Source organism: Phaeodactylum tricornutum, chromosome 29, assembly GCF_000150955.2.
Source record: "Phaeodactylum tricornutum CCAP 1055/1 chromosome 29, whole genome shotgun sequence".
In the NCBI taxonomy this organism is placed as follows: domain Eukaryota; phylum Bacillariophyta; class Bacillariophyceae; order Surirellales; family Neidiaceae; genus Phaeodactylum; species Phaeodactylum tricornutum.
The window spans coordinates 26,096-51,932 of NC_011697.1; the positions used below are offsets into that span (position 1 = coordinate 26,096).

At 43.9% G+C, this 25,837-nt stretch overlaps 3 protein-coding genes across 3 annotated transcripts; all 3 read right to left on the reverse strand.

Moving 5' to 3' along the window:
• Positions 1–614: 614 nt before the first annotated feature.
• On the reverse strand, positions 615–1,027 carry PHATRDRAFT_6435 (predicted protein; the record flags this gene model as incomplete). The annotated part of the gene is made up of 2 exons (XM_002185280.1): positions 615–651; positions 732–1,027. Coding segments are annotated over 2 exons (333 nt in total), but the record flags the coding sequence as incomplete, so codon positions are not given.
• Positions 1,028–3,650: 2,623 nt separating this feature from the next.
• PHATRDRAFT_50351 (beta-glucosidase) lies at positions 3,651–6,746 on the reverse strand (the record flags this gene model as incomplete). The annotated part of the gene is made up of 2 exons (XM_002185281.1): positions 3,651–4,359; positions 4,432–6,746. The coding sequence occupies 2 exons, from the start codon at positions 6,572–6,574 to the stop codon at positions 3,773–3,775; spliced, it is 2,730 nt and encodes a 909-aa protein (XP_002185317.1). The 3' UTR covers positions 3,651–3,772.
• Positions 6,747–10,116: 3,370 nt separating this feature from the next.
• Positions 10,117–12,599, reverse strand: PHATRDRAFT_41294 (predicted protein; the record flags this gene model as incomplete). The annotated part of the gene is made up of 2 exons (XM_002185282.1): positions 10,117–10,169; positions 10,220–12,599. 2 exons carry the CDS (start codon positions 12,597–12,599, stop codon positions 10,117–10,119), a joined length of 2,433 nt encoding a protein of 810 aa, XP_002185318.1.
• Positions 12,600–25,837: the final 13,238 nt, after the last annotated feature.

Sequence of the window (25,837 nt, forward strand, 5' to 3'; positions counted from 1 at the left end):
AACGAGAGCTTGCACTTGGTAGGCGCCCAGAGAGTTGGGCCTCTTGGGAAGGCTGATGCAAGTGGAACAGGCACCGAATTCCAACAAACCGTGATCGCCCGGTGGATGGAAGGGATTTGGCCTCATCTGGCCAATGTTGTCGTAAAGGAGCCCCTTTCCGCTCAACGGCTTGAAACGATGCAAAACTCCACGGAAGAACTTTGCAGAAAAATCAACCCAGACTTTCTACCAAAACGAAAAGAAATGGCGTTGCGTGTAGACCTCATAGTGGCGGTTTCAGTTGTGCTGCTTGCGACAGCTTTAGTATTCATTTTTGGAGCTACAAAATAAGGCTGTTAGCTACAATTAAGGCTGGAGATCATATGTGAAGATTTGGAGGAATGATGGAGCCTACAGTGTGAGCAATAAACCCGAACCTAAGCAACATGTTACTAATGTAAGCACTTCTGCTTCGACTCTTTCCGTAAACTCTAGAGCTTCCCCTTTCCTTCAACATTGTATTTCCCTTTGGACAAGGAGATAGGTGACGTGAAATTCGTCCGTGATTGCGGGGGCGGCATTGCAATTTGTTGCGGCAGATAGGAATCCATCTCGTCCTCGGAATCAGAAGGCGCTTCGTCCAAGTAACCTATCAAGAGTTTTCCAATCAGACTACTTACGAAGTACGACGCAAAATTAGGCACTGTTGAGTGAAAGCAACCAGTATTTGCTCTATATCTATCTCCACTTACCCGTCTTCATTGACCCAGCGATGGTATTTGTCGTAAAGATTAGTCGCATCCTTTCCAAGAGCCTGTTTGAGAATGTTCTCGCCGCCAGGATGATAGGCTAGATACGGCGAGACGAAGTACACTTTTCCTCTCAACACAATCCAACCATCATACATACTGTTGTGCCTTCCAATTTCTTCCCATTTAATTTTTCTCAGAGCCTTACCCTTTCGTTGAGCAAGGTCGTCAGAGGAGCGTAAGAGGCGGTTCCAGTCGGAAAGTCCGAAACCTCTCCGTACACCCACTTTTTGCCGAGACGAAGATCCTGCGTTGGGCGGTAGCCGTTGTGAAGCCAGCTGTTCTCTTGATGACGGAGGCATCGTGCTATCGTTCATTTTTCTGTTGTCATCGCTCATCTGAAGAATAATTGCGGAACAAGGTCCGAGGCTACTGACCTTGTTGCTTCAAGTGAAAAATCAAATACAAGCAGGTTTGCCTCACCTTTAGGAAGGAACGAGGCTATAAGGTAAAGGGGGGTTCTTCGTATTGTTAGAATTGTGTGTGTAGCACACGAGACACTTCGGCATGTCATGACGCAGACGGTGCGTGTGTCATCCGTCGCTACTTTCCTTTGTCTGTGCAACTATGGAAGCCATTTGTTGGTTCTAGCAACATGGAGAGGATAACTACTCTAAGAAATACTGTGGGAGCTCTTTTCCAACTTCTGGTTGGTAATCACTGATTGGAAAAGAGCATCTCGTAGGGCACTAACAGGCCAATGATTGTTCTAGGGATAGCATACTTTTATTAGTATTAGAAAACTGCAACAATAACGGGCTAAAACGTGTCTGAGGGACCAAAGGATCGTAGATACGACAAAAGACGTAAAACAAAACTTGTAAACTTGTCCCAACGATATATGGATCTTGAACCCCCATATGCTTGTCGTAGGGTTTTTCTAGTCCCCCCCTCACATTGAGACCATGAACATAAACTTGCCGAAATGTGTCCCCTAAAAACCACAATGGGAAAAATAGGGATCCAAATAAAATAAAACTTCGACACAGCATGCAAAGACAAATATAATGCAAATGCAATTTGTCGCAACACTGAACCTGTTGAGAACGGGAAAGTTGGTAAACCCTTCTTGTAACATGAATCACCATAAAATACTTTGTATGATAGTAACACGGTCTCCTGCATGGTCAGCGTCAACAAAAGCTATAATCTCCACCACCTTACCACGTGGTTCTGGAGCATTTGGTGGAATAGGCTCTTTTACATCACCGTAAAAGTCTGTCCAATCCGCATCATTGTTAAAGCTGTTGTCAATCACCGGATAAGAATTGTCAAATACCAATCAAGACTTGTGGTGAGATTTCAGATATCCGAAAATATGAAAAACTGCAGCTAGATGTCCTTCACGCGGCATTGCAAGAGAAGATGAGAGCATTGACACCTTGCACATTATATCAATGCAACCAATTTCAGCTGCCCATCTCAAAACTCCTATCTGTGACTGAAAATAGTTGGCATGTTCTGCATCCAAGACAGGAGAAACATCAAGTTCTGGTCAATAATTTGAAGACATAGGTGACGCAATCTTTGTAGATAAATGTTTTCCAATTTCATCCAAATCCTTTTCAACATTTGCAACTGCCTGTTTCACATAATTTGTAGAACTCATTGACCATTGCTGTTTTGATGGATTATCAGGAAGCATAAAACATTCAAGATTTGCTCCCAAAGATACCTCTGGCATCTTAATTGATTTGGGCTTGAGCTTGAAATGCATACCAATTGAATCCAGAATCTTCTTTGGATATGTACTGATACATAGGAAATCATTGGTATAAATAAGCACATACTCATAGTATTTTGTACCATTGTGTTTCTGAGCTGGTCTAAGCCAAACATCTGGATCTGCAAGACAAGAGATAAAATGCAACTCTTCCATTGTTGCAGCTAAGTGAGCACACCAAGCTGTTCCACTTGACTTCAAACCACACAACACACAAACAATAAGTGCATAATGAGTAGAGCAATGCAAACACTATTGCATGTAACAACACTGGCATATGTAATTGAACTTGGCGGATCTGGAACATGTCCCCCGGCGACAAATCTGGCTTTGCAAGTGAAATCCATCTTGATATCAAATATCATGTGACATGGTATCCATGTATGAGCAACTAGTTCAGGAGCATTCTGATCAAGAATTTTAAATGCTGGCAGCTCAACCAATTTTGGCATACAAATACCAAACTTGTGATTCCTTTTCAGAAATCTCGTTTTTACCGCTAAAATAATACATTCGCGTTTCTGCAATACGTCTGGTACCCACGGCAACCTTCATCATCCACCTGCAAATATATATGTTTTGCAATAATGTTAGCAGCAAATTCCTGAACATTACCATCTGGAAATTGAACTTCCAAAACTCTCGTGTCCAAAACAGGATTAGGATGCGATTTCCCGACCATTTTACCATCACAATCCAGTGGTAGCAATGTCCTTGTACAGTAACACAACTTGAGCGTTAATGTACTGATAGAATGCTTCATGATCTAACTCGTCTGCTTGAGGCATTAAAGTAGCGACGGATGACACACGCACCGTCTGCGTCTTCTGGTGAGATGCCGAAGTGTCTCGTGTGCTACACACACAATTCTAACAAAATGACAGAGCAAATGCTAATTCAAATGAGCGGAACAAAGTCCGACTCTACCCATAAGAATCATCGTAACGTCTATAGATAATCGCTTCCTTTGCATTAGCTTGATTAGTAGCCCAGGCAATTGACCAGTTTTTGACTGCAGCGAAAAATTCATCAGGCGCTTGACTTAGCCAGAAAGAAATTGCTATCTGTGCGGAACGAGTTGATGAGCGAAGTCCAGATCATTGAAACATTTGTCAGTGAAAACTAGGTAAACCACACTTGCTTACAAAAAGTTCTTAAAATGAAACAAGCTAACTGTAGATACCTGCAGAAAACTCACACCGTCTAACAGTAAAAGACCTAACTCACAGCAGCGATGCCCTACGTATGTGAAGATCCGAACTCATGGCTTAATGTCCAAGACTCTCCGCAAGCCAGCAGCTAGTTTGATTCCATTTTTACCCTCCTCATCAATTGTCCAAAACATAAATCCTCTTGGAGTACAGTTTTTCGTCAAAAGCGTCGACCAAGCCCATTGCACGTGGTCAATAGGGGCAAAGAAAACCTTTTGCAGATTTGCCTCCTCGAGAGCCCATCCGTTCGCAAAACCCAGCACCAACTTTGAAAGTGGAATTGAGACCAGCTGATTGGTTATGACGAGATTTGGATCTGAGGAAAATTTCACCAAATATTTCGAATCCATTTCAAGCAGCTGTGTGACGTATTGCGCTATAGAAATAGCTGGAGATGTGCCTGAATTGAACGTAGCCATGGCAATTCTCGAATAGCTCTCGTAAAACTGAACAGAAATTAAATCAATGGAGTCTCCAAATCTAGCCAGGAGATATGCGTATGCATTGGCACCAAAGTGAGAAAATTCGTTGTGCCAGCTTCTTGTCGGATCAGTCAGATTCAGGTATCGACTGAACCGTCCGTTTCCATCCACATCCAAGTAGGATTGAGGCGGTGCCATTGTAACTATGTAGTTCTCTGGAGTGCACGCCAATGAGTGTAGCAAACGCAAACCTTAATGCGGAGACAGTCAACCACTCCAGCGCTTACCTTCACTTGCGAGCTGACTGATGTGCCCCATCTTGTCCAAGCAGTCGATTGCGAACACGTTACTTGGACTGGATAGGAAATCGTCTCCTTCCAGATCCCAGTCGATTCCATCAAAAATAAAGCCAGCAGCTTCACTGAAAGTGATCCACCACTCCCTTGCTGAAACGAGCGGAGATAAGTGACCACCGTTCCAACCTCCTATACTTGCCAAATGGACGACGTCACCAAAACCATTTTGTGATAGATCTTCGATCAGCAACGTAAGAGCTGTGAGGTTCAGCTTTGTCACCAGAACCGCTCCAGCATTGCTCACACTGCCAACAACATTGAAATTCCTCGCTCGAGCCTTCTGCAATGCTCCTCCACGGTTGGGAATTATCGAAATAAACGACCAAACGACAATGTTCACACCATTATAGACAGCCTCCTTAACCATATCCATGTTGGATCCGTAGCCAATTAAAACCCTTTTAGGTATTTCGACCCGTCTGCCGTACTTGGAAGCTGGCAAGAGTCTCCTGTGCTGCCAGTTTTTGTTGCCTCCATTCTCAATATCAATGTTTGCCCCATTGGCTAGAGCTGTGGCACCGTACCATTGGCCAGACATTTTCGGTGTCCTCTCCATGGTTTGAAAGTTAACGGAGCATAGCCCAAACCGACGAGTGTATCCAAATTGCCATTCAAAGTTGTCCATCAAGCTCCACGCAAAGTACCCGCCAAGGCTAACACCCTGAACAATAGCATCGTAACAGGCTCTCAAGTGCGACTCGAAAAAAACCCTGCGTCTCTCGTCTTGTTTAACAAGTTCCAAATTATCATCCTTTTCCGCAGTACCATTCTCTGTTATGAAAAGCAGTGGATTCCTGTACCGCTTTGAGATCCAGAGAAGCATTTCTCGGAGACCATCTGGTACCACATACCAACCCATGTCATTTGTTGTCCACTTTGCATCCCCAGAGAAGTCTACATACATGTCAGCCCAGTACGAATTGTCTGCAGTTTTAAAAGCGGGCTTTGAAGCAAGAAATGACGAGTAGTAGTTCAGCCCAATAAAGTCGGTTGAATTTACCAGTTCGGCTCGATTATCCTCAGTGAAGCTTGGCAATCTGTCCCCAAGTAGCTGTCGCATGATTGGTGGATAGTCACCAAGCAAAAGTGGATCAGTGAACCAACCGAATTGAAATAACATAGCGCGCTCTGCAGCTTCACGGTCCTCTGGTCTATCCGTTCGAGGATATCGGAAGTCACCGCAATTGGCAATCCCGATCCTCCCTTTCTGGCGGAGTTGAAAAAAGGATTTGTATATGCTTGCTGCTTTTGAGTGAGCCAACAGAAGATGATGACCAACTTGATACGGTTCAGTCGAAGAAAGATGCCCCGGGGCGTGTATTCCAGTCGAAAAACCATTAACAGAAACTGTCCACGCCTCATTGATGGTAATCCAGTTTTTCACGCGGTCTCCAAAGGCAAGAAAACACACTTGTGCATACTCAGCAAACACATCCACAATTCTTGGATCTAGCCATCCGCCGTACTTGACTTGCAACGCCTCTGGTAAATCCCAATGGTACAGTGTTACCCAAGGCTCTATTCCATGGCCAACCAGAGTATCAATTAAATCGTTGTAGAAATCGACTCCAGCTTGATTTACTCCCCCTGTTCCATTGGGCAGTATTCGAGACCACGCAATCGAAAACCGATAGGCTTCTATATTAAGTTGCTTCATCATTGCAACATCTTCCTTCATACGATGGTAATGGTCGCAAGCAACATCCCCAGTAGAGTTGTCCGAGATATGGATACCTTGGTGACAAAAATTATCCCAAATGGTTTTGCCGCGGCCACCTTCGTCTATGGCACCTTCTATTTGGTAGCTGCTGGTTGCAACCCCCCAAATAAAAGTTTCAGGAAAGCGGACTGGCTTACTTGATTCAATTTTGTTTCGCTGTGACCATTCCAAGAATGATAGTGGACTTGAAGGGGAAGTACATAGAAGCAAAACCGCCGCAGTCGTTACAGCTCCCACAACTAGTTGTTTTCGTAGGCAGTAGAGACTACCTGTAGCGCTGTCATTTTCAGCTGTTATTGTAAGTAATTTGGTATGCTCCGTTGAAGATATGCCATTGCTGACCTCTCGAGACATGCTTCCGAACGCTCCCTTTCGGAAATCTTCACCGTTTCCCGACAGTCTCGTCCCGGCGAATCAAATTCGGCGAATTTTGGTGCTAAAATAATGTTCTTTTCCTATTCACACAAATGTAGTTCGCCTTTTCCCCAGTAATGGCAGGGATCAATTGAACAATGAAGTGAAATTGACAACGAGAGTGAGATAATGGACAGAAATTTTAAATGATAAATGGATGATGTGCGGTAATCGCTGTCAAGATTGACACTCGAGTGTGACAACCTGATATGTCGCATGAAGAGAATTGAAAACAGCGGACTCTAACCTCGAGCAAAATTTATATTTGATGAAACTTAGGGATTAGAAAACCCCTACGTCAAGCGGTACATGTGGGGTTCATATCCCTAAGTCTATTGGACAAGTCTATAATCTTATGTTTTTATGCCTTTGATTGTCTACAAAAGTATGCGGGATCCTTTCGGGTCCTTAAACGATTCTAGCCCGTTAACATTGCAGTTTTCTAGTTTATCAGACCCAGGAGTTCTAAGCTGAGGTAGCGGGATCAAAGGTAGTGTTTTCGTAGCGTTTCGAGTGTTTGAAGTGATCGCTGATTCCAATTGTGCCTGGGGAGGCAGGGCAAAATACCTGGCTTTTCATGTTGTTGTTAAGTTGCCAAAGCCTGCAGAGGCCTGGAATACTGCCAGTTTCTTGTAGTGGTCTGTTACGGTATACACCAGTGTGCACCGTTCGGACAGAAGCGCTGTTAGGGACAGAGCTTGGTAAACAGAGAGGGCGTTATGACGAATGACCGGCGATACACCTAAGGGGCTTAGGGACTGTAAAACTCTACTCGTTGGCGACGCTCCCCTCGGGTTAGGCAGCGGATACGAGGACCTGTGCGTAAACTAGCAGTACGGATCAAAGAACTTATAAAACAATGATTGAAGAATTAGTGCTATAAACTAGTTCTCGTTGCTTCTCCGATTTGCCAACAAAACAACAAAACTGAGAAACAAACTCAACCGTACACAAATATCTTTCTTCGGTCATAGTATTCCTATACCATGACCCGCGCTCACATAATAGTGACACCGAGAATACCTTTCATAACATGCATGCCGTGGAAAATGGAGCGCATCCATTTACATCCGTTAAGCAGCCAATAAGTATTATCTGTCCCACTCCGTTGCCACCGTCAGAACACGACACGTTCCGTCGCGTTCTCTCCAACGCTCGATACATCATTGTATCTAGGGACTCCATACAATAAGACCGAACTAACTCCCATACGACTCACTTCATTCTCAAGAACACTCCAACTGCCGTTCACCGTGTTGACATCCAACTGACGGACATCATTAGAAGACATGTCGCATGGTACTATACCGTGACACTCCCCATCGGTCTGTGTTGTATCCTTCAAAGCCTTGGTATCACAATCAGATGTATCACCTTGCCAGAACAGTATAGGCTTAAGAAGAGGCCATGCTTGCTGGAAACCCCAATGCTTGCTCAATACATCAGCAGGATTGTTGGCTCCCAAAATCTTTTGGAAATCTACAATGCCGGATGCAATTGCTTCACGGACTCGGTGGTAAGACAAAGCGTTGTGCCGTTTGTTGATCGGCGATTGGGACTCAGTAGAACTTGTAATAACCGACTGATTGTCTCCAAACATAATAGTCTTGCCCTTGACCTCAACACCTAGGTACCTCATTGTAGTGCGTACATCAATGATCTGTTCGACAGCAATACGCGCTGCAACAAACTCTGATCCGTAGGTAGCAGTCTCGACAGTAGCCTGACGTTTCGAAAACCATTCAAAAGGAGTTTGGTTTATGAGGTGCAGGATACCGGTGACTGAACGACCTGTAATCATGTCGTGGTACAGGTTTGCATCGACATATGTCGTTAGGACAACAGCCTTTCCCAAAGCCATTGGCGCGTCGTGGGGAACAAGTTCCTCGACGTTTCCGTATATGGAACGTGCCCATTCGTTACTACGGTCAGGTAACCCGGCGTAGTCAGGCTGATCCGTGCGCACACGAATTGCACCAGTCTTCATCTTACGAAGGTACCCATACATACGTTTGAGTCGATCAAGATGACCTTGTCGGGGAGCAACACGGAATCGAGCCATAGTCATAACGGCGGTAGCAATATCAAACCGTCCTAGGGTGATGAGCCATTGTAAACTCCCGATCAACGACTGATACTGCTTGATACCATCTTCGCTTAGTTCAGAAGTGGAATCCAACTCAGGATGGTCGCCCTTGTCCAACGGTGAAACATATTGCTTGGGAGATTCACCGTACATACGTTCGTACTGCTCCATCATTCGTGCAATGTACTTCCGCGGGTGATAGGACAAAGTTCCATCCTTGTCTCGTTCAAACGTACAGCCTAGGTGGTACTCCAATGGTCCGACGCCCTTGAGCTTGTATTTGTGAACACTCTTGAGTTGTTCAACGATACTATCGGGGTCATGCGCTGCGACAGCAATATCATCGACATACACGGCGATGTACTCGTAAACACCTCGGCTGGGGCGCATCCAAACATCGGAATCGGCCTTACTGGGTGTAAAACCCATGTCACGAAGTGTGTCTGCGAACCTCTCATGCCAACGGAGACCACTGCTACGCAAACCGTATAGAGCTTTGCTGATGATGAGTATATGACCAGTAAGGTCACCAAACTCAGGCCCAGCAACAACAAAGACTTTCTCTTGGGTTTTGGCTTCAAGATAAGCATTCCCAATGTCGGCTCCCCATAGTTTCAAGCTATTTAACTCTGCTAGGAACACGACAATGCGAAGGCTTCGAAGGGACACAACTCCAGAGTAGACGCTCTCAGGGGGCACGGGGGTAAGGTGACCTCCAGCAACCATACGGGCCTTGTGTCTACCATCATGTTTAACATCGTAGACCGTGTGGATTCTGATCTTCCTGTATCCTGTAGGCGCATTCGAAACGTGTTTACCGCTTAGGATAGCCTTGCCCTTGTCAACAAAGGTATTGTATTCGTGAAGCTGAGTACGCTCAATACCCTCGGCATCCTGCCATTTGGTGTTACCATTGCGCTTGTCAATGTCGACAGCGTCTTTATGATCTCGCGGGATCTGATAACCAAATTTGTAGGTAGGTACACGACGAATAGAGTGTAGGCGACTTTGGTTGACAAAGCGTTGGAACTTCTTCTGACGATTGACGAGTCGTTTGAATTGCTTCCAACCCGGGGTATCTAGTAAGCCTTGGCGTTTAGCATAGGCTGCACAAGTGATAGGATCATCGGCACCTATGACATCTAGAGGTTCATAGGTAGACTCTCCGGTTTCCCAGTTTACCAAAACATTAAACTTAGAACCTTTATAGTTTATGTCTGTGGGTTGAAGGGGTCCTTGATGTGCCACAATGTCCTTAAACTTCCATTGGCGATCAATATCAGCCAATTCCTTCTCTAGATCAGTCTCAACTTTATCTAGAATTTCGTTGTATGCAATGATTTCATCATGTTCACCGTCATTGATTTCAACGAGAAATTGAATGTCGTGGGGTTTGTCAGGATCGAGGATTTTTCTGGCAATACGTGCACGGAAACGCTCCCCATTGTCCTGGGTGCCAGTTAAAAACGTGCGTCCGATGAGATCGTCCGGGGTGAAACCAGGTAGCGTGTGGAGGGCATAAGAATTTTCGTCCTCAGTTCTACGCGACTTAATGAAGTTGATAGGCTTAGGAGGACTCTCCCCTTCATGTGGTTCAAGACGCAAATTGGTTTCACTAGGTTTCAACGCAGAGCGGACACTGGATCGGAAAAGGATCTTGTGGGAGTCATTGGTGAGTATCTTATAGGTAAGAGCATCACCAACGGAATCAGCAATTCCAACAAAGCGGCCTTTCTTTTCAGTCCCATCGGAAGGAAAAGTAGGATCTTCTAGTCGATAGTAGATCGGTTCCCAAAAATGAAATTGAAGGAGTACGCTAATATCAGGGGTACTACCGTTGAGGACTTCAAGGGGAGTACGATCGTGTAAAGACTCATGTGCCAAATGATTGAACAAATAACAAATGTAGGAAACACACAATAACCATGTAGAATTGGGTGCACCGGTTTTGTTTAGGATTTTATTCGCATTTGCTTCGACAGTTGCAATGCGGCGTTCAGCATAATTTTGGTGCTGGTGATTTGGCTCGCTTTGCCATTGATCAATGTGGTAAGCACGGGTAATATCAGAAACCTTCTTGCTGACTTCGGCCTTGGCACGATCACTGATGAGCTTATCCATGGCGCCACAATGACGAATATTGTCTTCAAGAGCATTAACACACTCTTTGTCGGTTTTCATAGGATAAATGTCGGTGACAAGCGACCGTCTACCAACAAATAGTTGTGCAAATTTAGCGCCATTATCAACAGCAGGCGTGTCCGACCAAATGGTATCGGTAGCGACAGCTTCATTGCGACGATGAACATTAAGTGCCGGTAAACGAGACTTGAAGTGCTTACGCATAGGTGCATTATAAACCTCGCGAGCGAATTGTGTGGTGGCCAAGATGGTCTTCCGAACTGTGTCGGCAGAGATCCAACCAAGACAAGGGCGCAAAGCTTCGTAATTGTGGGCATTGCGGGTCATATCATGCTTGTTTGACGAAAGTATATTGCCAATAGCCGTGGATGGATCGACCAATTCGGGCGACGAAAAAATGTCATAATTGGCAACGTGTCTGTGTCGGTATTCCCCGGTTGAATTGAAGCGAGGTTCAACGTACAGATCGCCGGGGAGGTCCTGGACGGCATCATGCCAGTCTGTGACGAGATCAATTTCATTGTCAATGATAGACGGATCCCAGTCCACATCGGAAGTAAGAACAACATGCGGAAGTGTGTCAAATTCGGTATCCGAAGGTGGGCGCATGTCCATGTAAGCCAGTCCTTGGCGAACGTGAAGAGGAATAACGTAGTCATCTAGAGTTACGATACGCTGTTTGCCCCCCAGAACCCGAGAACGGTCTTCGACAACGTTCTTGTAGTATTCAAGTTGCGCACTAGAATGAATTGTTTTACTTTTCCCATGGTGTGCATACTGGTGAAGTATGACAATGATAGGTCCGTTCTGGGATTCAACGAGTCCAGCAGCGGTGACGATATCTAAATCAGGCAGGGTATGGTCATTGATACCAGTGATGCTAGCAAAACGACCTGTCTTGTTCAGGATTTTAACATCATTCCCAGCGAGTCCACCGTTTGCACCTCTGTCAATGAGGGAGGATGTTGTCCCAGTAACGGCGTGCCGGGAAATACTGTACTCGAGCATGTTGGACTGTAGTGAGCTCGTGGGATTCTGCTTACAGGAGGAAGCCGAAGCGAGAACTTTTCGAATGTCTCCATGTGCCATAGTACTTGAACGATCAGTGAGATGTGCAAGCAATTCCGTGTCATTCCCACAATCGTGGAATTTGTCGTTGTCGTCTTTGTGCAACGATTCGTCCGTTGAAGGAGAGTGTCCCGTATCAGTTAGGGAATGGGAGTTGGCGTGGAATGCAGAGGATGATTTACTGTTGGCCGATGCATTGCCTTCTTGAGGAGACGACATGCCACGAAGAATTTCTTTCGCATCGTCGGACAGTTTATCCCACATCTCACGGGGAATATAGGGACGTTCGCGATTGACATTGGTCTGGCGGGCCCGATTCTGGTCGCCTGCTCGACGGTTGTGGACATTTGCCTCGTAAAGGATGGACGGGGACAAGTCAATGTCGTAATCGACGCCGTAATCATCGTCTGGAAAGGAGGTTTCAGTAACAAAAGCACTACGCTTGGCTTTTGGGTTACGAGAATTGGAAAGGTTGTTACCTTTGTCATACAAAGTTGCAGCAGCAAGAAGTAGGCTTAGGTAATTCTCATAGTTGATGGGAGACCCCCCTTTAGCTAAATCTAGATTTGCGGTAGTGTTGACTTGACGGAGTTCCGAAACATCACGAACAGAGGACTCAAGCAGGGTAAGGCATAGCTGCGGGGGCAACTTTTCCGTGCTCGGGACCATGTTGTTGTAGATGCGTAAATGGTTTTTCCAATGCAGAATGAATCCTTCTGCAGTTCCAGTCCAGGAGCTGCCATATTAGAAAACCCCTACGTCAAGCGATACATGAGGGGTTCATATCCCTAAGTCTATCAGATAAGTCTATAATCTTGTGTTTTTACGCCTTTGGTCGTCTACGAAAGTATGCGGGATCCTTTCGGTTCCTTAGACGATTCTAGCCCGTTATCGTTGCAGTTTTCTAGTTTATCAGACCCAGTAGTTCTATGCTGAGGTAACGGGATCAAAGGTAGTGTCTTCGTTGTGTTTTCGAGTGTTTGAAGTGATCGCTGATTCCGATTGTGCCTGGGGAGGTAGGGCAAAATACCTGGCTTTTCATGTCGTTGTTAAGTCGCCGAAGCCTGCAGAGGCCTGGAAAATACTGCCAGTTTCTCATAGTGGTCCACGTGATAGACGTGTTGATCGGTTACTGGGTTTCGTATCCGTCTAACGGTCTGAAACGAGGCAAAATCTCCATGGTTGGACGCATCCATGAATCTCTTCATCTATCGAAGAAGGTGCATTGCACAAAATTGTATTGTTTGCTAAATGCTCGGGTTTTGAGCGTCATTCATGTGTGGATGATAAGTAGTATGCTTATACGAAGCAGTTACTTATGCAACAATTATTATCGGAATTATACCGCAAGGTAGTCGCGGATCCTCCACTCTGATAGATATTGGTTAAATATCTCGAACGGATGAGAGCGACAGCTGTTTTGTGTTCGCTAGAGTTCGTTGCGTACTTATTGTATGGTAATGAAACGGTACTCGTTATCGATATCATTTATTCAAGTCTATATGTGAAATTCACATTTGATGACATCAATGATCAATAATTCTCGTGTTCACGTGGCGTGAGAACACTGAATGTTCGAAACCAACTAACAGAATTTTATGAGTTTGTGATACAGGAAGAAAGAAGAAAGTTGACCATGGCAGCCGCTTTAGCTCAAGTTCGAAATGCTTTACAAGCAATTGGTATTGTTGATGTTGAACAGCGTGATGCCATTACTGATTCGATTACGTCTATGGATGTTTTCGAGATTGCGACGGATGATTTTATCAAGGATATGTGTAAGAATATTCGTCGTCCCGGGGGTACACTCCCGAATCCTAACGCGGAAGAACCAGGAGCACCGGCTGTGATTCCTCGCAATGGTGTTGCGATTTCACCCACTGCGGAGGAGCGTCTTGTCTTGTTGGCGTACTATGTTCGTCATTTGAAGCGCACTTCTCGGCCTTATCCAGTTCAGTTTAATCCGGCGCGCATTTACTCGATGATTGAGATTAAGAAGCGCGAAAAGGAAGATAAAGAGTTGGCAAAAGACCTTACGGCTCCTACTCAGATTGAAGATTTAAAGAAGATTCGTGATGCGTTCGAGAATATTGCGGAGTACTTGCTGCAAATTCGAGGAACAACAGGAGTCCCACTCGCTTACGTTATTCGTGAAGAGGAAGAAGTTCCAGAGGGTCCAGACAATAATTATCAGGATGCGTTCGAAGAAATGATTGCTCGCAGTCCTCATGATGAAGAGTCTTATGCGGCAGACAATGCTCAGGTGTGGACCATTATTCGTAGTTGTACTCATGGAGGTCCGGCTTGGAGTTGGGTGTCGTCGTATTCGAGAGCTCGAAACGGTCGTGCGGCGTGGTTTGCTTTGCGTTCGCATTATTTGGGACCGACAAATCAGTCGAAGATCATGACACGAGCTGAAGGGGACCTTGAATCGAAGTTTTATAACGGAGAGCGTCGTGGTTTTACGTTTGAGCGTTTTGCAGAGATTCATCAGCAAGCGCACACAGATATGGAAGAGTTTGGAGAACCTTTGACGGAGGCAGCCAAAGTTCGAAAGTTTTTGAAACGTATTCAGGCACCGTTTCTAAATTCTGCAGTTGCCACTGTTCGTGCTAACCCATCTTTGAAAAATGATTTTGAAGCGACAGTGAATTTTCTGAGTGAATTTATTGAAGAGCAGAATCAGGCTCAGCTTCGAAATATTTCGTCAGGTCGATCTGGTCGTGGTCGAGGGCGAGGTAAAGGGTCAGTACGTGGTAATAAAGGTCGTGGTGGACGTGGTGGAAACAAGGGTGTTTTCAACAAGGGATCTACCAATGGTATGGTGGATAGATATTATACTTTTGATGAATACAAGACCATGAATGCAGAACAAAAGCGTCATTTGCATACCTTACGTGAAGAAGCTGGTGGAAAGCGTCGAAATGCATCTGGTGTTAATTCTAAGGACAATGATGACGAAAAGAAGTCAAAGACCAGTCACGATGATACGAATTCTCTTACATCGAAGTCATCGGCAGGACGAAGCATGTCACAGAGAAATTCTTGACAATTACCGAAAGTGTCGGTTGTGTCTACACGTTCTATTTCTATACAGTCACTTGAGAGTGCATTTATATCACACGCGGAGTTAGATTCTCACGCGGATACATGTTGTGTTGGTCGACACGCTTATATATTCCAAGAAACCTCTCGAACAGTTGATGTTTCTGCATTTTTATCTACATTTGGTCAAGCCCGGTCTGTACCAATTGTCTCTGCTGCACTTGCTTTTGATCATCCTTACACATATGAGACATTTATTTTAGTTATTCATCAGGCTTTACATTTTCCTACAATGGAACATGCTTTGTTAAATCCGAATCAAATTCGATTAAATGATGTCGAAGTGAATGATTGTCCCCGATTTTTGTCGGAAAAGCTTACGGAGTTATCGCATTCGATTTATTTCCCGAAAGATGATGTGAGGTTACCATTATCATTAGATGGAGTCATTTCTTACTTACCAGTCCGCAAGCCGTCTGCGGAGGAGTTTCGAAATTTCCACAAGTTGAACCTTACTTATGAAAGTCCAATTTGGGATCCGTATTCGACAGATTTTTCTCGTCAGGAGGAGAAGTTCACCGATAGTAAGGGTGCGTTGGTAACGAGAAATTCTGTACATGCGAACATTCAAATGGTTACAACGAAAGACAGTACAGTATCAATGGTTTTATCATCTGTTTCGATGTCTTTGGAAGACAAACATTTGATTGATGAACTTGAAAAGACTTGTATTGTTAGTGTTGCACAGTCGTCGAATTACAGGTATAAGGTAACGCCAGAAGAGTTGGCGAAGCGATGGAACATTGGTTTATCGACAGCGAAGCGAACATTACTCGCAACGACTCAGAGAGGGGTCAAAGACATTGCTAGTCGATCGTTAGCGAAGAGAGTGAAACCAGTCACTGCACAGTTGAGATACCGTCACTTGCGCACGAGTTTGTATACGGATACGATGTTTTCGAATGTCGTCTCGTCTCGAGGAAATTCTTGTGCTCAAATTTATGTGAACGATGTTGACTGGACTCGTGCTTACCCAATGAAGTCGAAAGGTCAGGCTCACGATACGTTGGATTTGTTATTTCATCGTGAGGGAGTTCCAGCTGAAATTATTTCAGATGGTGCCAAAGAATTAGTTCAAGGAGAGTTCAGACGAAAGGTTCGTGCTGCAGGAGCTCATGCTAAAGAGATTGAGCCATATTCACCGTGGTTGAATCGAGCGGAAACCGCAATCAAAGCATTGAAGCGTATGACGAATACAGCTATGTCGAAGTCACAGGCATCAGTACGATTGTGGGATATTTGCTTGGAGTTGCAATGTTTGATCCGATCGTCAATTGCGCATAATATTTACGCATTGAACGACGACGTCCCGAATACAGCAGTGTCGGGAGATACAACGGATATTAGTCATTTATGCGAGTTTGCATGGTATGATTGGGTATGGTATTTGGATCCAGTTGACTTTCCGGAGGATAAGCGGAAACTTGGTCGCTGGCTCGGACCTGCTCACGATATAGGTGATGCGATGTGTGCTCGTATACTTGCCAGAAATTCGCAAATTATTTCGCGAACTACTTACTCCCCACTTTCGACAAGTGATCTTAATTCTCAACAGGTGAAGTTGCTTCAAGAGAGTTTTGAGACGAACGTTCGTTTGGTTATGAACGAAGATGATCGTATTAAAAATACTTATGTTTTCGAGGTGGAACCCAGTGAGTTCGAGACGTATTCGGACCATTATACAGGGGACCAGGAAATGATGCCACAAGCAGACGAGTACGATCACGAAGCTTTTAACGAGTATATCAATGCTGAAGTAATGATACCAAGACATGATCATATTGGTGCTGGTCGAATAATTGGACAAAAGAAAGATCGAGATGGTAATCCAATCGGGAGGTCGAATCCTGATCCAGTTTTGGACACTCGCATCTTAGAAGTTCAATTCCCAGATGGTAACGTACAGGAATACGCGGCTAATGTTATTGCTGAGCATCTTTATTCACAGGTTGATGACGAGGGTCGTCGTTATCTTTTAATGGATGAAATTGTTGATCACCGAAAAGACGGATCGGCGGTTGCTGCTGATGATCTGTATTATACAGACAAACGTGGTGTAAAACAAATGCGTCGAACAACAAAAGGTTGGCAACTTTTACTTCAATGGAAAGACGGATCAAATACATGGATTCCCTTGAAAGACCTGAAAGAATCGAATCCTGTTGACGTCGCCGAATATGTTGTTGCAAACAAGTTAGTCCATGAACCAGCTTTTGCCTGGTGGGTACCGGACGTATTACGAAAACGAGAGCGAATTATTTCAGCGGTAAAGGCCAGATACCTGAAACGGACTCACAAATTCGGTATTCGTATGCCGAAATCAGTAAAGAAAGCTCTCGAGATTGATCGTGATACTAACACTTCTATATGGTTGGATGCAATCAGAAAAGAGATGAAAAATGTTATGCCAGCGTTCAAAGTTCTTGAACCCAATGCGTCGAAACCAGTTGGTTACACTTGGATACCTTGTCATATGATTTTTGATATCAAAATGGACTTCACTCGCAAAGCCAGATTCGTCGCCGGGGGACACGTTACAGATCCACCGAGTTCGATTACTTATGCTAGTGTTGTTTCCAGGGACAGTGTTCGAATTGCATTACTTATCGCAGCGTTGAATTCGATGCAAATACTTGGTGCTGATGCACAAAACGCATATTTGAATGCCCCAGTTCGAGAAAAGGTATATACGACATGTGGTCCAGAATTTGGGAATTCGACGGAAGGTCGTTATGCAATTATCGTTCGAGCGTTGTATGGTTTGAAGTCAAGTGGAGCAGCATGGCGTGCTCACTTAGCTGCAACAATGGAAGAATTAATGTTTACCTCTTGTATTGCAGATCCGGATGTTTGGTTAAGACCATTTCAGAATGAAGGTGGTCTCAAATTTTATGAGTATGTACTTATTTACACGGATGATTTCCTATGTATCAGTCATGATCCGAAGAGTATCTTGGATACTATTGGAAAACATTTCAAGCTTAAACCGGAATCCATTAAGACACCGGATACCTATTTGGGAGCGAATCTTGGACACTTTTCACTTCCCGATAAGCCAGACAAGCCGCGATGGTCTATGAGTTCGACAAATTATGTGAAACAAGCTGTCGCAAATGTTGAGAAAGATTTGGACGAAATCAAAAGAGGTTTGCCTAACAAAGTGTCGTCGCCAATGTCGACGAAATATCGACCAGAACTTGATGTTTCTCCTGTGTTGAATGCAGAGCGTGCTAACTATTTTCAGTCTCAGATTGGTGTTTTGAGATGGGCAGTTGAAATTGGTCGAATTGATATTATGTGTGAAGTATCTATGCTTTCATCATTTCTCGCGATGCCACGAGAAGGACACTTGAGTGCTGTTCTTCATATTTTTGCTTATTTGAAATCTCACAACAGGTCACGACTCGTATTTGATGATTCGTATGCTGATATTGAGAACCATTTTATAGATGGCGCAGATTGGACGGATTTTTATGGTAATGTGAAGGAACCTATTCCGCCGAATGCTCCGAAGCCACGTGGTAGGGCTGTGGAGATTACTGCTTTTGTTGACGCTGACCATGCTGGAGACAAAGTCACTCGTCGTTCACGAACAGGTGTTTTGATCTATCTTAATCGTGCTCCGATTATGTGGTTTTCGAAGCGTCAGAATTCAGTTGAAACGTCTTCGTTTGGAAGTGAGTTTGTTGCGTTAAAGATTGCTACGGAGATGATACAGGGTTTGAGGTATAAGTTACGGATGATGGGAATTCCGATTGATGGTCCGGCTAGAGTTTTGTGCGACAATATGTCGGTGGTACACAATACTACAGCACCGGAATCGATGTTGAAGAAGAAGAGTAATGCTATTGCATATCACTTTGTACGAGAGAATGTCGCGATGGGAGTTATCAAGATTGCTTATGAGCCGTCGGAGACAAACTTAGCCGATGCGCTAACAAAGGTTCAGTCAGCCCCAGTACGACAGAATCTTATGCGTCAAGTTTTATATTGAGTCAAATGAAGAAGGGTTTGCCGACTTTCCCGTTTCGATGAAGCCAGTATCGGAACAAATTGCATTTGCAATACTACATGTCATTGCATGCAGTGTCGAAGTTTTATTTTACAAGTTGTGGATCCCTATTTTTCCCATAGTGGTTTTGAGGGGACACATCTCTCCATGTCCATGTCTATGTTTATGGTTTCGATGTGTGGGGACTAGAAAACCCCTACGTCAAGCGATACATGAGGGGTTCATATCCCTAAGTCTATCAGATAAGTCTATAATCTTGTGTTTTTACGCCTTTGGTCGTCTACGAAAGTATGCGGGATCCTTTCGGTTCCTTAGACGATTCTAGCCCGTTATCGTTGCAGTTTTCTAATATTTTGCAGAAGTCAAGTATGACAAAGTGGTACCAGAGCTGATTTTTGCAGCTGTGGATTCGGTGTAATGTTTAACAACTTTGGCAAACACAGCTTGTGCATCAAAATCAAAAGCATGTTCACGAACAATGTTTTTACCCATATCCGTTTGCAGACAATGTTCTAGCGCAGAATAAACAAATTTCTTTTGTTCGCGGAAGAGCAATATTTCATCATTATCCGTAGGAGAATAAGCTGGATTTAGAACATTATCTACATTGTGCGATACGGCGGTAACGACAAAGGTACGGTAGAAGTTGTCCCAATAACAATCATCCTTAAGAACTGGATAATGCGCCTTGTCTCGTTTGACACCATGTTTGAAATCGGCAACAGCAGATCGACTACTACTTCCAGTCATAGTTGTAGTATTGGTGGGCTTTTGAACAGGTGTAGATGGGGTCTCAGGAAGATGAGCTGAAGAGAATCGTCTGTACAAACTGAAATCATCCTTGGCAAGGGAAATGAGTTCGTAATTTGATAACATGCCACCATTTTCACGGATGAGTTGACGTGTCCAATGTAAGAAATAACGTAGAAGTTGTCGATGGGCCATGAGCAATCGCGCCGGGGAAGTACACCTTTGTCCTCTAGTGGCAGAGGGGTATACTCTAGAGATTCAAGTTCACTCTCGTAGATACCTAGAAGGGCGTCTAGTTCATCGTATCCATTTTGTATGAGGCATAAACGGATAGGAGAGGTTGCCAACAGTGCAAGAACCGTGTCCAACAGATGTGCAAGGGCACTTGCATCGGATGTTGTCCGGGTGGCCGTAACCATGTTGAGACGAATAGCCAACCAGGCCTTGAGCTGGGCTGAGTAGCCGGGTCAGGTCTTGAGTTGGGCTGGATAGCCGGATCGGTAGCGTTCCGGGGTTAGGTCTTCCACTATATTTCAGGTCCTTCGCTGTAACTAAGCGGACTTCTTTATTTGACCCTACACCAGTTGACGTTGCCAGCACTGGTTCACTCCCTTCTACCACCTCGGTGGCAGTGTTACTGCTGTGCGTGATATCGCTCCGTGCCAGTAACTATCGGAGGGTTGATTAGTCCCCCCCGTACTCTTATTAACCGGTGAGTATACCCGTCCGAACCGGAGTCAGGATTGGTCTTTCAAGCCTGTTGGTATCGAATACCTCACTTGACCAGAGAACCCGTAGTCACGAAACAACCCACTGGCAAATCCAGAAGAAAACCTAGACGATTTCCAGTGCCGGTTATTCCGAGGAAGTAGGGAGGCCAAGACGACTTACTGACAAACCCTGAAGTACTAATGGGTTTTCAATACCAATGGTCAGGAGGGTGGTGGTGGCAGCTTGACAAAGGTGCGAAGCACAAGCCGATAAATGTCCCCGTAGACACCTCTGACACTTTATGCAACAACAAGCAATGTAAGCAGTGTTGTCGAACAAGGTACGGTTGGTACCAAGCTCAACACTTCCTTGAGGCGGGCTCAAGGTGGGTTTACCAAATTCTGTGCGACAAGCAGCAGTGATTTGACGAGAAACCAAGACTGTTAATCTGTTACGGTATACACCAGTGTGCACCGTTCGGACAGAAGCGCTGTTAGGGACAGAGCTTGGTAAACAGAGAGGGCGTTATGACGAATGACCGGCGATACACCTAAGGGGCTTAGGGACTGTAAAACTCTACTCGTTGGCGACGCTCCCCTCGGGTTAGGCAGCGGATACGAGGACCTGTGCGTAAACTAGCAGTACGGATTAAAGAACTTATAAAACAATGATTGAAGAATTAGTGCTATAAACTAGTTCTCGTTGCTTCTCCGATTTGCCAACAAAACAACAAAACTGAGAAACAAACTCAACCGTACACAAATATCTTTCTTCGGTCATAGTATTCCTATACCATGACCCGCGCTCACATATACTTATAGTGACACCGAGAATACCTTTCATAACATGCATGCCGTGGAAAATGGAGCGCATCCATTTACATCCGTTAAGCAGGCAATAAGTATTATCTGTCCCACTCCGTTGCCACCGTCAGAACACGACACGTTCCGTCGCGTTCTCTCCAACGCTCGATACATCATTGTATCTAGGGACTCCATACAATAAGACCGAACTAACTCCCATACGACTCACTTCATTCTCAAGAACACTCCAACTGCCGTTCACGGTGTTGACATCCAACTGACGGACATCATTAGAAGACATGTCGCATGGTACTATACCGTGACATGGTCCATGTGATAGACGTGTTGATTGGTTACTGGGTTTCGTGTCCATCTGACAATATGGAACGAGGCAAATCTCCATGATTGAAGGCATCCATGAATCTCTTCATCTATCAAAGAAGGTGCATTGCACAAAATTATATTGTTTGCTAAAAGCTCGGGTTTTGAGCGTCATTCATATGTGGATGATGAGTAGTATGCTTATACAAAGCAGTTACTTATGCAACAATTATTATCGGAATTGTACCACAAGGTAGTTGCGCATCCTCCACTTTGATAGATATTGGTTAAATATCTCGGACGGAAGAGAGCGACGGCTGTGTTGTGTTTGCTAGTGTTTGTTGCGTACTTATTGTATGGTCATGAAATGGTACTTGTTATTGATATCATTTATTCAAGTCTATATGTGAAATTCACATTTGATGACATCAATGATCAATAATACTCGTGTTCACGTGACGTGAGAACACTGAATGTTCAAAACCAACTAACAGAATTTTATTGTGATCAGGAAGAAGGAAGAAAGAAGAAAGTTGACCATGGCAGCCGCTTTAACTCAAGTTCGAAATGCTTAACAAGCAATTGGTATTGTTGATGTTGAACAGTGTGATGTCAGTACTGATTTTCTATGGATGTTTTCGAGATTACGACGGATCAGTTTATCAAGGACATGTGTAAGAATGTTACATAGTACAACCAATGTACATACGGAAAACAGGAATAACGCGGTGTCAACAATACCTGGTAAACGCAAGTGGGCGTTATTACAAACAACCTGCGATACACCTAAGCGGACTTAGGGACTGTAAAACTCAGCTCGCTGACAACACTCCCCACGGGTTAGACAGCAAATACAAGGACCTATGCTAAATGCAATATTTAGATCAATGAATTTCTAAAACAATGAGAGGAAGATTATTCTACAACTAGATCATGAGAATCGGTCTGCTCATTGGGATGAAGGACCTCTTACCATGTTCCAGATAACCTTACTCTCACATAGAGTGATATCTCTGCTAAATATAAATCCCACATAGAACCACTTGGTGAGTAAACAATCCTTGCCTCTAACTCTCCTTTTTGTTTATGGGACTGTGCCCTAGTTGTCATTCATGTCCTTGACTCTTGAAGCTTCCAACACAATACAATCCTGGTCATATCACGTATACATTGGGTCATACAATAAGGCCAACATAAATGCCACAATCCCACCACAATCAACATCTTGAATCACACTTCCCTCACCCAACTTAGGTGAGACCTGTTGTAGGGACATGTCATCTTGGTGTGTATTGTGACAAAGAATATTCGTCATCCCGGGGGTACACTCCCTAATCCTAACGCGGAAGAAACAGGAGCACCGGCTGTGATTCCTCGCAATGGAGAAGCAATTTCACCCACTGCGGAGGAGCGTCTTGTGCTGTTGGCGTACTATGTTTGTCATTCGAAGCAAACTTCTCGGCCTTATCCGGTTCAATTTAATCAGACGCGTATTTACTCAATGATTGAGATTGAGAAGCACAAATAGGAAGACAAAGAATTGGCAAAAGACCTCACTGCTCCTACTCAGATTGAAGATTTGAAGAAGATTTGCAATGCTTTCGAGAATATTGCGGAGTATTTGCTGAAAATTTGAGGAACAACAGGAGTCCCACTTGCTTACATTATTTGTGATGAGGAAGAAGTTCCAGAAGGTCCAGACAATAATTATCAGGATGCATTCAAAGAAATAAATGCTTGCAGTCCTCATGATGAGAGTCTTATGCAGCAGACAATGCTCAGGTATGGACCATTATTTGTGGTTGTAGTCATGGGGATCCGGCTTGGAGTTGGGTGTTGTTGTATTTGAGAGCTCGAAACGGTCATGCGGCGTGGTTTGCTTTGCATTGCATTATTTGGGACCCACAAATCAGTCAAAAATTATTACACAAATTGAAGGGGACCTTTAAGCAAAGTTTTACAACAGAGAGCATTGTGGTTTTACTTTTGAGCATTTTGCTGAGATCCATCAGCAAGCGCATACAGATATGGAGGAGTTTGGAGAACCATTGACAGAGGCAGCCAAAGTTTGAATTTTTTTGAAACATATTAAAGCACTGTTTCTAAATTCTGCAGTTGCCACTGTTTGTGCTACCCCTTCTTGGAAAAATGATTTTGAAGCAACAGTGAATTTTCTGAGTGAATTTATTGAAGAACAGAATCAAGCTCAACTTCAAAATATTTTGTCAGGTTGATCTGGTTGTGGTTGAGGGTGAGGTAAAGGGTCAGGACATGGTAATAAAGGTTGTGGTGGTTGCGGTGGAAACAAGGGTGTTTTCAACAAAGGATCTACCTGTGGTATGGTGGATAGATATTATACTTTTGATGAATACAAGACCATGAATGCAGAATAAAGCGTCATTTGCATACATTATGTGAAGAAGCTGGTGGAAAGTGTTGAAATGCATCTGGTGTTAATTCTAAGGACAACAAAGTCAAAAAGAAGTCAAAGACCAGTCTTAAGGATACAATTTCTCTTACATTGAAGTCATTGGCAGGTTGGAGCATGTTGCAAAGAAATTTTTGACAATTACCAAAAGTGTCAGTTGTGTCTACACATTCTATTTCTATACAGTCACTTGAGAGTGCAATTATATCACACACGGAGTTAGATTCTCACTTGGATACATGTTGCATTGGTTGACATGCTTATATACTCAGACGGTTGATGTTTCTGCATTTTTATCTACAATTGGTCAAGCCCAGTCTGTACCAATTGTCTCTGCTGCACTTGCTTTTGATCATCCTTACACATATGAGACATTTATTTTAGTCATTCATCAGGCCTTGCATTTTCCTACAATGGAACACGCATTGTTAAATCCAAATCAACTTCAATTAAATGATGTTGAGGTCAATGATTGTCCCAATTTTTGTCGGAAAAGCTTACAGATTTATTGCATTCAATTTATTTACGGAAACACAATGTCAGGTTACCATTGTCATTAGATGGAGTCATTTTGTACTTACCAGTCCGCAAGCCGTCTGTGGAGGAGTTTCGAAATTTTCACAAGTTGAACCTTACTTATGACAGTCCAATTTGGGATCTGTATTTGACAGATTTTTCTTGTCAGGAGGAGAAGTTTACCAATAGTAAGGGTGCATTGGTAACAAGAAATTCTGCACATGCAAACATTCAAATGGTTTCTACAAAAGACGGTACAGTATCAATTGTGTTCTCCTCTGTTTTGATGTCATTGGAAGACAAACACTTGATCAATGAACTCGAAAAGACTTGTATTGTTAGTGTTGTACAGTTGTCAAATTACAGGTATTAGGTAATGCCAGAAGAGTTGGCAAAACAATGGAATATTGGTTTATCAACAGCAAAGAGAACATTTCTGGCAACAACTCAGAGAGGGGTTACGGATATTGCCAGTTGATTGTTAGCAAAGAGAGTGAAACCGGTCACTGCACAATTGAGATATTGTCACTTGCGTATGACTTTGTATACGTATACAATGTTTTCAAATGTTGTCTCATCTTTCAAATTTATGTGAACAATGTTGACTGGATTCATGCTTTCCCAATGAAGTCAAAAGGTCAGGCTCACAATACATTGGGTTTGTTGTTTCATTGTGAGGGAATTCCAGCTGAAATTATTTCAGATGGTGCAAAAGAGTTAGTTCAGGGAGACTTCAGAAAAAAGCTATGTCAAAATCACAAGCATCAGTATGATTGTGGGATATTTGCCTGGAGTTGCAATGTATGATTTGATTGTCAGGAGGAGAATTTGCCAATAGTAAGGGTGCATTGGTGACAAGAAATTCTGCACATGCAAATGTTCAGTTGTTTCAAAAAGAGACAGTACAGGCCTCTGCAGGCTTCAGCAACTTAACAACAACATGAAAAGCCAGGTATTTTGCCTTAACTCCCCAGGCACAATCGGAATCAGTGATCACTTCAAACACTCGAAATGCTACGAAAACACTACATTTGATCCCGCTACCTCAGCTTAGAACCACTGGGTCTGATAAACTAGAAACTGCAACGTTAACGGGCTAGAATTGTCCAAGGACCCGAAAGGATCCTGCATACTTTCGTAGACAATCAAAGGCGTAAAAACATAAGATTATAGACTTGTCCAAGAGACTTAGGGATATGAACCCCACATGTACCGCTTGACGTAGGGGTCTTCTACTTTCACATCTTCCTACCCACCCCAT